This window comes from Diadema antillarum, unplaced genomic scaffold (genome assembly GCF_040938485.1).
Source record: "Diadema antillarum isolate AM-2024a unplaced genomic scaffold, OU_Dant_1.0 seq00000392_RagTag, whole genome shotgun sequence".
NCBI lineage: Eukaryota > Metazoa > Echinodermata > Echinoidea > Diadematoida > Diadematidae > Diadema > Diadema antillarum.
This window is the reverse complement of record NW_027271387.1, coordinates 1356720-1374018: the sequence shown is the minus strand read 5'-3', so window position 1 is coordinate 1374018 and position 17299 is coordinate 1356720. Positions and strand designations below refer to the sequence as shown.

Here is a 17299-nt window from a genome sequence, read left to right as displayed (position 1 = left end):
AAGCTTTACTTCGCCTGTGCTATCATCTTCCGAGATTGTAAAGCTTGATGCGCCAAAAACTGTCTTGTATACACATAATCATTTTCTTCAGTGCACTCCAGCTAGAACTGCATGTTGTACGTGTGGAGTGTGTGTGTGCACGCACACTGATACATGCAGAAAATGTGGTGGGACGGCCATATGTATACATGACATCATCATGACGTTTAGCAGGTGTGAGACAATCTGATGCTGTGATTGGCCTTCTACTTAGGGAATTCCCCGTCTTCACACACAGGCAGTCATAATGTACATACAGAATGTGTCACATACACACACAGCATTGTGCAGACCATATTCAAGCTTTCCACACAACACACACCCATACGATAACCACATACCAATCCACAGACGATCTTGATACAATCGCAAGCTATATAAATTTACAAATTCAAACATCTACAATTAATAAGAAACACATTCTTGATATTGGATTTTCTTGGCGAAAAACACCTTCTTACCCATAAAGGTGAGTAATTCCCTCACACACAATATCAAGTTATCAGTATTGATTGAAATATGATGGGTAGTCCCACATGTGCAAACTAATGTCTTTATTTTATGCCTTTTTTATGCCTACTGATATAACGAGATATCGGCTATAACGAGGAAAATGACTCGGTCCCGACCATCTCGTTATATCGAGTTTCCACTGTATCTTTATGATATTTTCCTTTAATCTCTCTTCAAGTCGAATGCATTGTGGGTAAAGTAAATATATTAAATATTCATGTATTAAACTGAAACCAAAGATTTATTGTACACACTTCTTATACAACAGACCTATACATAATATGATCAACAGATTTTTCTTGTGTGTGTGTGTGTGTGTGTGTGTGTGTGTGTGTGTGCTGTGGTGCCGTTAAACTCCTTTATCGCCTATTTTCTGTATCACATTACAATAGGTTGATGAGGTCAAGGCTGTAGACAACAAACCTGCACAAGACCTGGGAAGTAATGCATTATATATTGCTCTGTATGCATTCTTTGGTGACTGCACTGAATACAATTTTTGTTTTCCATATATATGTGCATTGTGACTGCACTATCATATATTTTGTAGTCCTACAATACACAATGACATACTTCTAATCCTCAGTCGCTGTGTGCTGCCTTGCCATCTAGACTATTTTAGTACCCTGTTTGAGAATTTTCATACAATATGAAAGTTGATGGGATTGCAAGCAGACCTGGGAAAAAAAGGAATCGTGCATCATGCTATAGAAAAAAAAAAGAACAAGGTAATTGTAGCATACATTGTATAACCCTAATCATAGGGCAAGCCTTGATTATACTAGTGCCTGGTAACTTCATATCAATTGCTTTTTTTCTTTATTAGGGGCTGATTTGCTTATTTTCCCACTTGTGCATTACAGAGATTGCTACAAAAAGTAACTTGCAGTGTACAATTAATACTCGAAGCAGTTCTGCAGCTGAAAAGATTAGATTTACAAAAAGTTGCAAAAATAAGTTTTAGAACCTTGTGTTCAATAAATCGAACCTGTAATGTATTCATATTCTATGCATATTCCCAACAGATTACCTTAAAGGGATCGTACAGTTTTGGTTGAGACCTAATTTCAGGTTTCTAATATTTTTTTTTTTTGTGAGATAATGAGAAACCTCTTATGAAATATGAAAGAGCATGTAATTCTATGAGGAATTCAACATTTATATGATGAAATTTTTTTTTGAAATGGTGGAGATATCCAAAAAAGAGCGATTCTTATAAAGTGTGGGACCCACACTTTATTACGATCGCTTTGTTTTACTTTGTTTTTGGATGTTTCAGTCATTCCAAACCCGATTTTCATCAAATAAACTTTGAATTCCTCTTAAAATGGTATGTTCTGTACTATTTCATAAGTGTTTTCTTGGTATCTCGCAAAAAGTTAAAAGCCCAATTCTCATCTCCACCAACACTGTACCATCCCTTTAACCCACATGCACAAAGTTTGCTGGAATGGAGACTTGTCCCACCTAAAAACAACTGATGAATGTTGAAGTGAATTTCTGCCTAGAAAGAAACTTAATGTAATGGGGGGGGGGGGGGGGGAACAGGTGAATAACACGGTTTGTTACCTGCCTGTGAAAAAGAGAAACATCCATTAATTTATTTTTTTATTTTTTGCACTTTACAGCAACAGTCTATTCCCTTCAAATCTACTACTCTGCCCTCAAAATATGAAATAGCCTACAATGCATAATGTGACTATGGTTTTACAATTCTGACAATATGCATGAGAAAAAGTTGGTTGAGTCAGGTGGGACCCAAATGGTTAAACAATGTGACATAGGCCTACAAGTGCACTTGGTTTTTGTAATTTTTTACAAAGTGTTCTCCAACCTCCAACAAACACATAATTTGTATTTGATTGTCGGCATACCATATATGGCCTATATTGACCCCGAACATGAGCCATAACATGAAAACAGAGCAGCACTGATCACAACAAACAAAGAAGAGTGCAGTACTAATGCTCCTCCGTGGGTTACATGTTCTACGTGCAGTACGTTTAACCCCAGCTTTTGAAAAGGGTTCATGGATGACTCAGGGCTTCATAGAATCAGCTAGGCACTTCAGCTTAACCCTGGCTAGCAAAACATCAAGGCCCATAGTATACACATCCATTTCTGTTTTGTTTTTGTTTTGTTTTTGAAGTTGTGGGGGGGGGGGGCTAAATTTGAACTACTAGACGCAGTCGGTGCCTCACTTCTTCAGTTAACACTGTATGTTCCCACAGTTCAACATCACCACTGGAAAAAAAAAAAGAAGTCAACCCATACTCTTTGTAAAGGTACTCATGTATGTTGTATGATTTGTTGATATAAATGGAATTGTATGTTTTGTGCTACAACAAAAGTATGCACTAAAGTTCAAACTTATTCAATCTTTATCTCAGGTCAGTCTCTGAATTAAATCTGCCAGTGAAAGTCATGATTTTAGAAAAGAATGTGACATTTTGTTGAAAGTTGCACTACTGTAGTTTCTCAGGCAACTGTGCCAAACACTATCAAATGCCTTGATCACCCAAAACATTATTAGATGCAAGAGACCAATTTTCCTAACTTTGCATGAAGTTTGTTGGAAAAAAATTGGAAAGAGAGCTCTCACCACCAGATACACCAATTTTTTGTCATGTGACTTTGAATCCCATATATAATACCAAGCTTGTAAACCATACACAAACTGAGCACTCAATAGCCTGCTAGTCTATACTGGTTATGTATTGTTTACATCAGAAGCCAGTGTGTAATAGACTGTTGTAACCATTCTTGTTGTATATCACTCAGCCAAAAACTCACTATATTTCTATTTTTGTATTGCAGTATAAACGGAAAGGTCAAGTCTTATGCATGATTACTTACAGTATATTGCATTGTTTTCACATGTGGATGGGCCTTTCGATAACTATAGCCTGTTGTTGTTGTTGTTGTTGTTGTTATTGGAAAAAATAAATAAATGGGGCCCAATTGAAAAACACTTTTGCCCAAGGCAATTTATTGAGATCAGATAAAGCAATACTACAAACAAATCAAACATTATCATTCTTCAAACTTTATGCCATTACAGCGTCTCCACGAGGGAGCTCTTAAAGGACAAGTTCACCTTCATAGACATGTGGGTTGAGTGAATGCAGCAATATGAGTAGAATGTATCAATGAGAGTTTGAGGAAAATCGGACATTCCGTTCAAAAGTTATGAATTTTTGAAGTTTCTGCTCAGTCACAGCTGGATGAGAGACTACTACATATATAGCTTGTGATGTCATATGAGTACAACTATATAAAGAAAGTATAACAAAAATTCAAGATATTCTCACTTTTCTCACATAATAAAAGAACACTCGACTTCTCTCTTTCAGAAGTCAGGGGAAATAATATTACCCCTAACATAAGTCAGTAACATGTCGAAGAAATGTGCACTTTATTCAAAAAGGTCAAATTTTGTGAAATTCTCTTTTTATTTTCCTTGTATTGTTGTACGCATGTGACATCATGCACTGTAGTAGTCTTCTCCTCCAGCAGTGATTGCACAGATACTTTAAAAATTCATAACTTTTGAACGGACTGTCGGATTTTCCCCAAACTTTCACTGATGTGTTCTACTAATATTGTTGCCCTCACTCAATCCACATGTATATGAAGGTGAACTTGTCCTTTAATGATAAATGTCTCCTTAGGGGAGCTCATACAATGTATAATTACCACAAGAGGAAAAATATGATAATGACAAAATATGACTATGAAACAGTCAATCACAGCCTATTAACATTACCCACTGTTTTCTTTTTCCTTATAGTAATGGCATGCTATAAGTATTGCAGCTTGAATTTGAGAGATATACACTGTACTAGTTGTTTACTGGTTAAATTTATATATCGTAATGTACCAACCTGTATTTATATAAACATTCAACCAGTAAACACAGTCTATCATAATGTACCAACCTACTCGATCCACGCTACTGTCAAATTAGGACCAAAGTGTGAACTGGGCATGCATGTTTGTACGTGTTATACAAGCCGGTAAAGTCATTGACACAGAAATGACGAACATCATGTACTATCTAGTTGGGAGATCATAACCTCGAATGTGCACAGCAAGAGGTGATGGAACTACACACATTAAAAAAACATCAACTATAAGATAGAAAAAATATAGTAAGTACTATAAAAGAGACAAATTCAATACACACAAAGACACAGTCACACACACAATTTCTATCTATGATACCATACATTGATGCAGGCATGTATATTTATTATCTTTTTTAAATGTTCACTTAAATTCTATCCTGAGGGTAATGAACCGTACACCTAGTAAAGTGTCAAAATCTCCAATATACATTTCGTCGGGTAAGAATGAGAAGGGCATTACGTTGTCTCGAGCGCTATGGGTATAGTGGCAACTTTATAACACCCTTCACATTCTCAGCAGAGTATTTTATGTATTTCATTAAACATAGCATAGTTAGAAAAGAGTGACAATAATTAGAAATTGATAATAGTGAAAGAGCTTTTTACAACTAATAATAATTAGTATCATTTAATAAATATATATATATATATATATATATATATATATATATATATATATATATATATATCCTATAGATACATATATCTAATATACATATAACAATAAATACTGAACAGATCCCAAAGTGTACCGGTTTTAAAAGATGCCTGTAATGCTACATTGTTGAGTGACTCTTAATTTTTCAGAGATCTGACAAATCATCATTCTGCGTGACTGGCCACACACCTTTAACTTTTAGAATCAGGTGAAGACAAGAAGGTCACAAAATAAACCTAGCTAAAATTAATGTGGCTGGCCAGGCTTCAAGACGCTGCAAAAAAGGATGCAGTGTATGGGACTGGGGTCTAGGGTCCCTCCCCGCTCATCAAAATTCGCCCAGACAACCTTGCGGTCTATTTGGGTTGCCGTCCTGCCGTCCTAATCAGCAGGAGATTGGGTTCGTGCAGAACATTCGTGGCTAATGTAATCTTCGGTTGACTGAGTGTATGTGTAAGGGTGCAGTCAAGGAAACGAGATGTACAAAACTTGTACTACTGTGACCTCCCTCACTCACTCGGCACACTCCTGCGAGTGAGCCACGACTCTGCACCAAGGCACGTAAGCACATTTGCACGGGTCATGGGTAAGTCAGGAAGATTTGAGTGAGACTGTTTCTTCAGTCGTGAAGCGATTTTTCAGCAGTGACCAGCTGACATTTACATGTCTGGAAATGACATCACTGTGGTTTGCAACAGCTGAACTATCTAATCCAAACACATGTTTACATATATGTCATTGAATACACTTTCTTTAACCAAAAATATGACATGGTGAAGTTCAGAATGTAAATAAATGATGTTCCACGATTTGCAGCTGTACATTGATATCCAGCTCCCGTGATGAAGAAGTTTGGTTTGCAGGTGTTTTTTCTTTCTCTTTTTGCCTGTGTCAAATTCAATACACTTAAATTCAATTTTTCTTACTTTCCCCACTTGCTACTTACAAAGAAAAATCAAGGAAACAGAAATGTTTTAGAAACACTGTCATATGTTACATTTTGCCGAATCCTTCATACTGTAGGTATAGGCCTATCCCCCCCCCCCCCTGCAAAAGCACTTGGATTTATAGACATGAAGAACACAAGCTTTCACTTTCCATAACAGCTGGAAATCAATTAAAGCAACCTACTTTTTCCCCATGTCTGTGCTATTTTGCACTTATAAGCAGACATCATCATTGCATATTCCAGTGAAAATAGAAATCATGAAACTTTCTAAAAGGGAGAGGAAAAAAGACAAACATTATGGTTCCCTCTTCAGGCTTTTAAGGCCTACACTGCACCATATTTTCAAACGAAAACTTTACTTTTAAACACACTTCAAGTTTGTATGCTGCCCACTATACTTCTAAAGATTTTGCAGAAGGGCAAGTCCAAGATAACGCGCACGTTACGTATGGGACATTCAGAGACTTTTATGACCTGAAAAATAGTGTTAATGGCCTTTGATCATATTGAACTTCATCATGGTGATTGATATCTAGAAGAAGTATAATCATGTAAAAAATTGAGAAAAATGACCTTGACAATTATATTCTAGAAGAGAAAATATGTGCCGTTACGTATGGGACCAGAAAAATTTTGTTTTTTGGAACATTTTTTTCAACCTCAAAACTCTCTGAAAGTATATCATTCTACAACTTGTAACTCACTGTGATGAAAGTCACAACACTCAAGATTATCACAGGTAAGTTTCATGTCATTAGGCAAAAAGCTCTAATTACAGGTTCTAATTAAAGACAGACATGACGTGTTACGTATGGGACAGTTACGTATGGGACAGTTTGTCCCCCATTCATTTAGTGTGTGAAGAACCATGTTTATGGGTATTTTGCATAATTATTGAAGTAAAATCAGTTGAAACTATTCAAATACTGATCCAGATTGTCAAGGAAACAATATTCCCCAAATATTCACTATCATAATCATATTCAATCATATTTTTATATTTTTATGACCAACCTGGGTATGCATGCCCTTTGTCCCCCATTCGTTTAGTGTGTGGAGAACCATGTTTATGGGTATTTTGCAAAATAATTTTGCAAAATACCCATTTAAACAAATTTTTGCATAATTATTGAGGTGGAATCAATTGAAATTACTCAAATACTGATCCAGATTGACAAGGGAACAATATTCCTCAGATATTTACCATCATAATCACATTCAATCATATATTTTTTATGACCAACCTGAGTATGTATACCCTATTTTTATCAAGATAGTTACTACTGAAAAATTGAATAGTTTAAAGTGTTTACTTGCACTGATGAAGGGCAGTTTGCCATTTAGTTTCAATAAAAAACAACTTGACACAAGAAATATTAAGTTTAATAAATAAGCAATACCTGCTGCGTGGAACCCCTGTGATCGAGTAGATATATGATGTCTGCCTAGCAGTCAGGTCATTGATTCGAGTCACACCTCAGTATGTATACCCATGAATTTTGTTGTGGCTACTACTGAAAACTGAATAAGGACAATTTGTGTATCACTTGCAATAAAAAAAAAAATCATTTTACTTTATTTTTCTTCTATATATATATCACAACCATTTCAAATTGGATCTCCATCACATAAACTTTGAATTCCTCTAGTCTTAGGATTTTATGCTCTTAAGTACTGTAATTCATATAATTGGTTTCCAATCATCTCTTTAAATGTTGAAAATTGAATCCCCATTTCTACAAAAAACTATACCATCCCTTTAATGTTGATTTTTCATTGTGTATTTTGCCATTTTCCCCTCCCCCTTTCTGAAAATTGTTCAGTCAAGTTCATGTATTGTTTCAAGTGTCTATAACTCAAAAAGTAGCTACAATGTTGGGATGCTTTCTTCAGGATGATTGACCATTTGTGTACTGAGAGACCTTCCCAGCTAGCTACATGCATTCACATGCAATATGTATGAGGATGTCCCATACGTAACGCATTTATCCCATACGTAACATTATTTCAATGCCTAATAAAAAATATTTCTTTTACTTTTTTTTTCTTTTTTCTCTGGTATTTAATTTCTTTAAACAATAAATTAGAACTTTCCAAAAGGGCATTAAAATAACCTAAGCAATTTCAGAACAAACCTAAAAAAATGACCTCATTTTGTTACGTATGGGACATCCCATGATAGGACACGAGCTAATTTGCATAATCACTTGCATAATCCCTAAATTTTCATACCAAGTTTAACTATGTGATGAACTTCTTATGTCCACATATTAATCAAATATTATTTGCTTTCCTTTGAATTAATATGAATTTTTATAAATGTCCCATACGTAACGCTGTGTTTCACATTTATGCAAATGAAGCCCTTGAAATTTGCATAAATTTACATAATATCATTATTTCCTTCACGGAAATCAAAACTTCAACTCATAAGCTTCAAAATGATACCAAACATGTCAATATTGAGCAAAGATGAAATTTTGCCTTCTGAGGGGACCTTATCTTGGACTTGCCCAGTAAAAGAGACTGAATTTTCTTAAAGGTAGGGAAAGGGGATGAAATTTGAGAATGTCACAATGCATTTAGAAGAAGTTGCTATTGTTTACTGAAACTTATTTCATCGCATTCATATAATGCCCTGCTTGCAAAACGCAAGTGCCATGAGTGAAATGAAAGCGCAGATGTCAACGACTAAATTAAAATATGACAAGCAATTCCTGCGAGAGTTTCAGAAAGACTTCAGCCAGCCATTGAATGATCAGACTTCATGGAATGATGCCATTTATTTTGAGGAAGGAACCGAAGCAAAACAGAGCTTTGGGGACTACTTCTGTTATCAACTATTTAAAAAAACAAGCTGGGATTTGTCGTTCCCAAGATCCTACATCATCATTGTGAATGTAAAGTTAAAATCAAATGGCAAGAATGATTTCATGTTAAATAAAACAGGAGTTTAGGAGTTTAAAGATGTGCCCTCATGATGAACATTCTCATGAAATAGCACTTGTGCTCAAATTAGTGTGAATATTATTACAGCGCTTCGTATATGAGAGAGAGAGAAAAAAAATACTGTAAAGTGCTCTTATCAAGCACTTTGTTTTCAATGTTTCTGTACTCTACCCAAGGTTATTTCCCTTGTATTATCTCCAATAAAACTAGCCTACTGTCAATATGTGATTTGACTAGAACTGTGGGATCAGATTTGGCCAGGATGTACCTGCTTCCACAGATTAGCTTTGTGGGTTTTTCTCCCTACAAATCCCTTCAAGCCATCATGACATGTTGTTTAATGACATCGAGAGCGTGTCGCCAAAAAGATACCGGCCATCAGGCAAGATTAAAGACGGCAAAACAGTCAGGACAAGAAAGAGAGAGAGAGAGAGAGAGAGAGAGGGAGAGTGAAAGAGACCAAGAAAGAGATACATGAATAGAGAGACAGACATAAATAAATAGAGAGGGAAAAAACAACAACAAAAATGGATAAGCCTTCAAAGCACACAGGCACATCCCTTTCATACACAGCGACTCTAAATTGTTTGAATAGAATTAATTCCAATAATCCCAGATGAGGTCTCCAACATTTATTTTGGTAAGGTCTATAAACAGCATTATGTCATGTTATGAAAACCTTGTACCCCTGGTTGCCATCTATAGGCTGAGCCCAGTGGACACGGAAAACATTGGACTGTTTCCAAGTTCCTCTCAAAGGGGGGAATGAGTCACGTTTACAGGGCCTACTTGTCTCACGGAGGTCTACCGTTTCAGCAAAACTGTCAAATGCACGTAATCACAACACGCAAGGGTGAAATTTTCCATTTGGGCAGCTGTAATGTTACACCCTCTAGAGTCCACATTTCCTCTGGTTAAACCTCGCTCTAAAGGACATCTAGGTGGGAATTCATCATTAATTCGTAAGATCCGGATACATGTATGCCACTTTCTCTACCAGTACACTCTAAACTTGATCAACTGCAGGGGGAAAAAATGTGAACTGTGTGATACCCACATCTGATAGCAATCAATCTAGAAGGGCTGGATGGGGGTTTGTATGTTTGTTAGAAATTTGACGACCAGTTTCATCATTGTGGATTAAAGTCTTATCTTTACCATGATATGATGGATTATTTAGCCCCGAACGTTGAACTTGAGCACTGACGGATTCACAAAAACTCCTGCGGTTGGCTGATGTGACGACCCGAGTAGCATGACTCACAGAGAATCATGTTTCAAACTGATCAATGCGTGTCCTATAATCCCGTAAAATATGTGTCATCCCATTTTTAGGCTCTCTTGTTGGATTTTAACAACATACATATGACCATCTTACAAACTATCCCTGAAAGAATTGGGTCAGAATGCTGACAGTTCAAAAAATTGTTTGTTTGTTTGTTGTTGTCGTTTTGGTATGAAAAGCATTAACTTTCTAATTCTTCATGGAAATACTTCCTTGCATTCTCAGCCTCGCATTAATTGGTGATCAAAATGCAGAGGTGGATCCAGTGGGGGGGGGGGGCATCGGTTGCGCGCCCCTCTTTATTTATTTGTTAAAACAAAAGAAATAAAAAGAAAAAGTGGGGGTGCGTGCGCCCCCTTTTAATTTGGAAAGGCGCCTCCCCTTGACGGAATTCCTGGATTCGCCCCTGCAATGTGACTAAAGAACGGCTCAGGACTTTTAAAATGAAAGATGCATGTACAAGTGCGCCATTAAAGGGATCGTATAGTTTTGGTTGAGAACTAATTTCAGGTTTCTAACATTTTTTGGTGAGATAATGAGAAACCTCTTATGAAACATGAAAGACCATGTGATTCCATGAGGCATTCACCGTTTATTTGATGAAAATTGGTTTTGAAATGGCTGAGATATCAAAAAAAAAAGAGCGATTCTAATAAGTGTGGGACCCACACTTTATTACGACCGCTTTGTTTTACTTTGTTTTCGGATTTTTCAGTCATTCCAAACCCAATTTTCATCAAATAAACTTTGAATTCCTCTTAAAATGGTATGCTCTGTAAGTACTATTTCATAAGTGTTTTCTTGGTATCTCGCAAAAAGTGAAAAGCCCAATTCTCATCTCCATCAATACTGTACCATCCCTTTACCCATATCATAAGATGATAACTGCCATAAAGATGTAAGGAGCGTCTAGAACACCTAGCAGATGATAATTTCAGCTCCTGTCAACTTGGGCTTTGACGCTCATCTGGTACAGAGACATTTTTCATATGTCCTCATCTGGGCTCGGTAGTCTGGGTCCAATGTCAACCTGGAGGCTAATTTGACAAGTGTGCCCATTTGTAGTCAGATGCAATCAGTGTCAAATGCCAACTTGTTAGTGAAACAAGAGGACAGTGAAAAACTGTGCCCACTGTTAACCTCTTGGCAAATACATCACGCTCCTAAAGGTAATTGGGGTCCAGTGTTAATCTGGTAATGAGCTTATATGTGCCTTTAATGAAATTGGGGTCCATTGTTACTTGAAGGTGACTGTTTCCCCGTGTCACTTGTAATTGGAGTCTTGATGCTAACCTGGTAGTGAACTCATCTGGCCTAATGTAATAAGGGTCTCCCATTAACCTGGTTATGAACTCATGTGTTGAAATCTTCCCAAAGCGACGCATGACTTGCATGCAGCTGATAGGCACTCGCATTCTCCTTGACATTAAAATGTTTCTGACAATGATTAGCATGGCCACCCATCACCACACATACATTCCAAGGCACTCCGTTCTCCTTCATACTTCATTGACCTTCATGTGCCCAGCCAATAAGCTTGAACTTGCCATTTTTGAAAGCATTCAGTAAGTCCCCCTAAATTTGAATTTGTTGGAAGTTTAGACAGCTCATTCAGGCGTACAAATGCATCGTTCCCACGGGAAGGGCATGATCGAAACAGTATAGATTGTGAGAACCCTCTTTAGCAATTTGCTGTCAGTCGTAACACTGAACTGTACCATTTGGCACAGTATGAAGATTATGGGAAAGTAATTCAGCCATTGAACTTTAATACCCAACTCACAAGAGATTATGGGACTCATAACCTTTTGCAGTGTTAATCATTATACCTGTATCAAAGAATTAACAAGATTATTGACATTCAGCAGACACTAAGGTTAAGCATTTGGCAATCCTACGACATCTATTATGACAGACAAACAGGAAAATACATCGACTAGCGGGATTAAAATACATCAACTACATGTATGATAGCGACAGAAAATTTGATTTCAACAACTGCTGGATACAATCCTGCTTTAATTTTCCTTGATTGGTACAAGATACCTTCATGTAAGGTCCCAACTTTTATTCCTCTCATGTAGATGTGGCGAATATTTCACCATGATTTTTAACTTCTTTAAGTGTACATCTGAGCTTTCAATCCTAGCAGAAGCTTCATCACAGGCAACATCATTAATTGAATCTGAACTTTTGATTCTGCTATAGGATTGAAAGCTCTAATACCGAGTACATTCAGAAGTAAAAAAAGGGCCCCTTTTACTCCATTTGACTCCACATGAATACATGTAAATACCAGTTTTTGGCAGCTTTCGTTCTAGACTACTTTGTGTGCCCTTAAAAAATACAATATCTGAGAAATCAGGCATTTAGTGTGTGTGTGTGTGTGTGTGTGTGTGCATGTGTATACTGGTAATATCAATGCGACTGTGTGTGTAAAAAATTACTTTCTGCACTATATCAAGAAGGGCTGTTTGAATTAAATTGCAAATGAAAACATGGCTGTAAACTTGGGGTTGCTTAAATCTTTTCCAAACAGAAAATTTATACAAAGCAATTCTACAATGTACCACTCAACCCAAATCTCTCCCCCTTTCATCCCCCTTTCTAACAATGTAAGACCAACAACTGATGTAATCACATACTTTGTGAAAGCCACAGTGAGTGCCTTTACCTACCAGCTTATTGTGCCCTGGCCCTGTTGGGATTGTGGGTACCGCTTGCCTTTCACAATGGATGTGCCATTGTAACAGCTCGAGCGCACAGTGAGTCAGGACAATAGACTACAGACTTGAATAGCCAGTGTATGGCTTCCACAACATAGCTTTACCAGGACCATCTGCTCTGCTTGTATAAAGGACCCTGGATGTACCAGTATAGCAAGGCACTTCAAGTTTTGCTGCACTGGGTTTGCTTAAGTGCCAATGATATGTAATACTACATAGTTTTTACTGTGGAAAGGCTGGTAAAACTTCTCAGGGTGTAATCAATGATTTATCCAAGAAGCAATGAACAAGCCAATGCTTCATTCATTCCACTAAAGTTCTATGCAATACAATTAACAGCAGCCTAGCTGCCAAGTAGTGTACATTGTATGATTACAACTAAACCTTGCATATTTATTGAAAGCCCTTTTTCCAGTACTTAAAATTTAATAAAAATTAGTTCCTTGATTTGTGTATACCTCAGCATTTAAAGCATTGAATTACTTTTAAATAGGTGCACATTTTTAATTTTTTTCTTTAATTACATTCATGGAATTGAACATGTAAGCTGTTTTCTGTTTTAGACTCTGTAATATTGCTAAATACTTTACTCTTAGAATTTGATTTGCATTTTTTTTCTTCATCCTGTCTTTACTTGATGATGGGACTAGTCACAAGGAATAAACCAAGGAGCACTTTTGTTGACATTTGCAAGAACAAAAAGTGAAATAATCAAGAACTGGGCTACGTACTTGCCAAGAGCAAAGTATTATGACCTTCAACCACCGACAAAAGACAGATGGCCTCCATGTACAAATTTCTGTACCTGTCTATCAAATATAAGTGACACTTGTACATGTCATCAGCATAACTCCAGTTGTAATCTGGGGAATGTCATCTGAAAGAAGTTTGAACATAAGGCTTAAATTGTACCTCAACACAAAAGGGTACAGTATCTTTTTTTTTTTCTTTCTTTTTAAATTTCAGCAGCACTGCTCTGGTTTGTTTGTTTGTTTGTTTTGGTCTTTTACTGTAGTTTACGTCTCATCTGCATACAATGCACATACATACATGTACATTAATTCCCTTTCTTTGCTCAAATGTAGGATTTTTCCATAGATGGGACTGAAATTCAGTCAGAAAACTATTCAACAGTTGTAGACATTACACATTATAGTACATAAAAACAAACAAAGAACAGTACACACTATTTGATAATCATCAGTCAGTAGTAAAATCTCATTATTTTGCAAAATATAATAATCATTGCATTACTTTGATTTTCTTTTTTTTTTTAAATAGTTCTTTTTACTTATTCAAGTATAAATCTTCTACAAGTATAATGTGTGTGAGTATGAATGCACAGAATAGGCATTTCTTCTCTCCTCATTGAACTCAACACATAATTCATACATTTTTGTTTTCTTTATTGTTTTGAATAGCACAGGTAAGTATAATAAATCACTGCAAAATAAATGACTTTCTTAAATTTTCACATTACATACATTGTATGTTGCATTCATAAATCTGAAGTTCAAGGACATGGGTCAACAATGTGTAGAAATTGTCTTTCATCTCTACAAAAAAAGTCCTTTCTGATGGTGGATTGAGACACCAACCCCGCTGTTAATAATATCAGGGGTGCTCACCTGCCCCCCTGTGAACCCTCCCTGGAAGTGGAGCGGCTCTCCCTCTGTGCCTCCATCAGCAGCTTCTCCATGTTGGTGCCGAAGTGGATGCCCTGGCTGTGCCTACCGCCGCCCCCTGACCCGGTGCTGTAGGGGGTGCTTGAGCCCCCGTTGGGCCCACCCGATCCCAGACTCAACAGGGGTTCATTCTGGCTTTGGTGCTGGGCGTACTGGAGCTCAACCCACGACTCTGCATAGTGCCAAGAAAAGTAAAGACAACTGTTCTTGCCATGTCCAATACCAATAAAGGAATGAGTGCTAGATACAGTACAGCATGAAATTTCATGAATTTTGTAGAGCCAACGGCCTTTTTCGAGACATGAAATTATCATGAATTACACACATTTGGCGATGACCAACAATTCGTGAAAGTTTCAAGCCATAAAATATCTTGTTTCACAGAAAGAAATCAACAATTTGTGAGAGAAACAATTCAGGCCTGTCATCTCCTAAAATATATTAACATGTACCAATGAAAGAATCCATGACCAATTTAGCAATCTACAGACTCTAATGAAAGAATTTTTCACAGTACCTTTGAAATTACTATCAATAAACAGTAGAAATCATATCCAAAGATTACCAAACCACAAAGAAAAAATATTGAGTGTATTTGATGGGTCACATGAATTGGACCATCTATATAAAGCAACTCATTGCTTTTCACTGTACATGTATGTCCTACATTGAGCAAGTGTGTGCTCTGCCGGTCATTGCACACAGTTGAACTGCTCACAAGCTGATTAGAGATTGTCCCGAGGTTTCATTTCATACCATTGGTCATTTGAGGTCCCTGACACCCAAACTCTAAAAATTCACAGGATGTTATATTGATGAATGCCATCCGCTGCCACTTCCACAGTGGCAAGCATTTTGTAGACAGGGAGGAAATAGGGAACTATTTTTAGGCCACTTAATTGTGATTGATCATTTGTATTCACACATCAAAGAACAAACACAATAGAATGACTAGCTGTCCAAGCTATGCCCTATATTTCAAGAGAAAACAAAATACTCTATGCACCATGTATATAGCGAGTATAATTTTTGGTGAATTGGGACTTCCTGACAATTTCAAGAGTAGTCAAATTCAGCAATAGAGCAACAGACAAAGAAATGTACATACATGTGCACAATGCATTAATGTCTGAATCACAGTTAATTTTTTTTTTTTTTGTGAGTGTTAAATTTCGCAAATAGCACTCGACTCATGAAATTTATTAGAATTAAAACTGGTGTATACGCCAGGCTTATGACAATTATCCTACTCATGAATCAATTCAGAAACATTAAATATATGGAATCAAGTGATGTAGAACTTGTATTTTTGATTCACTTTTACAAAAGAAGTCAACAAATCCATCTTATTGCAGCTGCTATTCTGTGGTACTCCTCACATTATGCACACCACATCCATTGATTTCAAGGTGTACAGCTTGCTTACATTGTAATATTCCTAATAGTAATGGTCACAAAGAGTTCTATGTGAATTGTAGAATCTAAGTTACTAGCTCTACCAATATAATTATGGCTTTTCAGCATCAAGATTTCCTTTTGCCCTGATAAAATTAAAACGAATCACTGTACTGATTGAAGAGCAGAACCAAACCAGGACATACATGTACACGTACACATGTTTAAAGCAAGCTGCACATACACTTGTAACTCGACCATAACGCCGTTCAAATTTCGACCACCTGTTCCATGTAGAAACCTATGCTTTTGCGCATGGTCAAATTTTGGCAAAGGAGGATTTTTTTTTTTGAACTTGTCTCGTTCTGCAAATGGTAATTACATCGACCAGTTTGGGAATGCAATTCTTATCGACGAATGGCGAGCACTTTAAAATGCCAATGGGATGAACAAGCCTCTAGTATGACAATTGTATTTTATGTTATGAAATTCGAAGTATGATAATTGATTGAGTAATTTCTCTATAGTACAGTTAGAAACATCTTGGGCATAGCATAGCCATAGGAATGATTTATTATATATTATGGCTCCCAGAATACAGACTGTACGTCTGTACAATTACAAATTTCTCTCTACAGTGTAAATGCACTGTACAACGATCTAAAAAACATAATGCTGCATTATGACCCTTCTTTTATACTGGGTAGGTTGGCAGAATACTATCTTGTTCTATCATCTCTGATAATATTACATGTAGTTCACAATTCACAAATTCACAATCATGGAGCAATGGACAAAGAAATGCACATGATTGAGACATTCTGGAGTCGTAGTCGTATGGTGTACCCATCCCATGCATCCATCCTGCGCTGCGCGTTTGAACAGAAGCAGCTGCTACATGGCGTCTACGTCAGAACGGCCGCGCTGCCGGAGCCGAGCGACCGGCGGCCCGCCTGGGTGAAACCTGTTCAGATCCAGCTGGTCGCAAACATGTCGACATAATTTCAAAGTGCCTGGAAAATTCGGCAAGGCGAGATGAGAAAAGGAATATTCTGACACATAGCATGTGATCTTACCGTTCAGAGAGTCGTCAAGTTCGTTCCTTGGTGTGGTGGTCATCTCGAAACGCTGTATTTCGACGAAATATTCACTTTGTTATGATTCGCTCGCACTCGATCTCCGAAAGTCTTAC

At 37.0% G+C, this 17299-nt stretch overlaps 1 protein-coding gene across 1 annotated transcript in view; it reads right to left on the bottom strand.

Annotated features, from left to right (window-relative positions):
• Nucleotides 1-17299, bottom strand: part of LOC139732000 (BCL2/adenovirus E1B 19 kDa protein-interacting protein 3-like) — a 31600-nt gene extending 14301 nt beyond the window's left edge. Inside the window, exons 1-2 of the mRNA XM_071642872.1 lie at nt 17184-17299; nt 14656-14884 (exon numbers count right to left, since the gene is read on the bottom strand). Of these exons, the coding sequence (XP_071498973.1) occupies nt 14656-14884; nt 17184-17226 (272 nt within the window). The 5' untranslated portion in view covers nt 17227-17299. The remainder of the gene's footprint in view (nt 1-14655; nt 14885-17183) is intronic.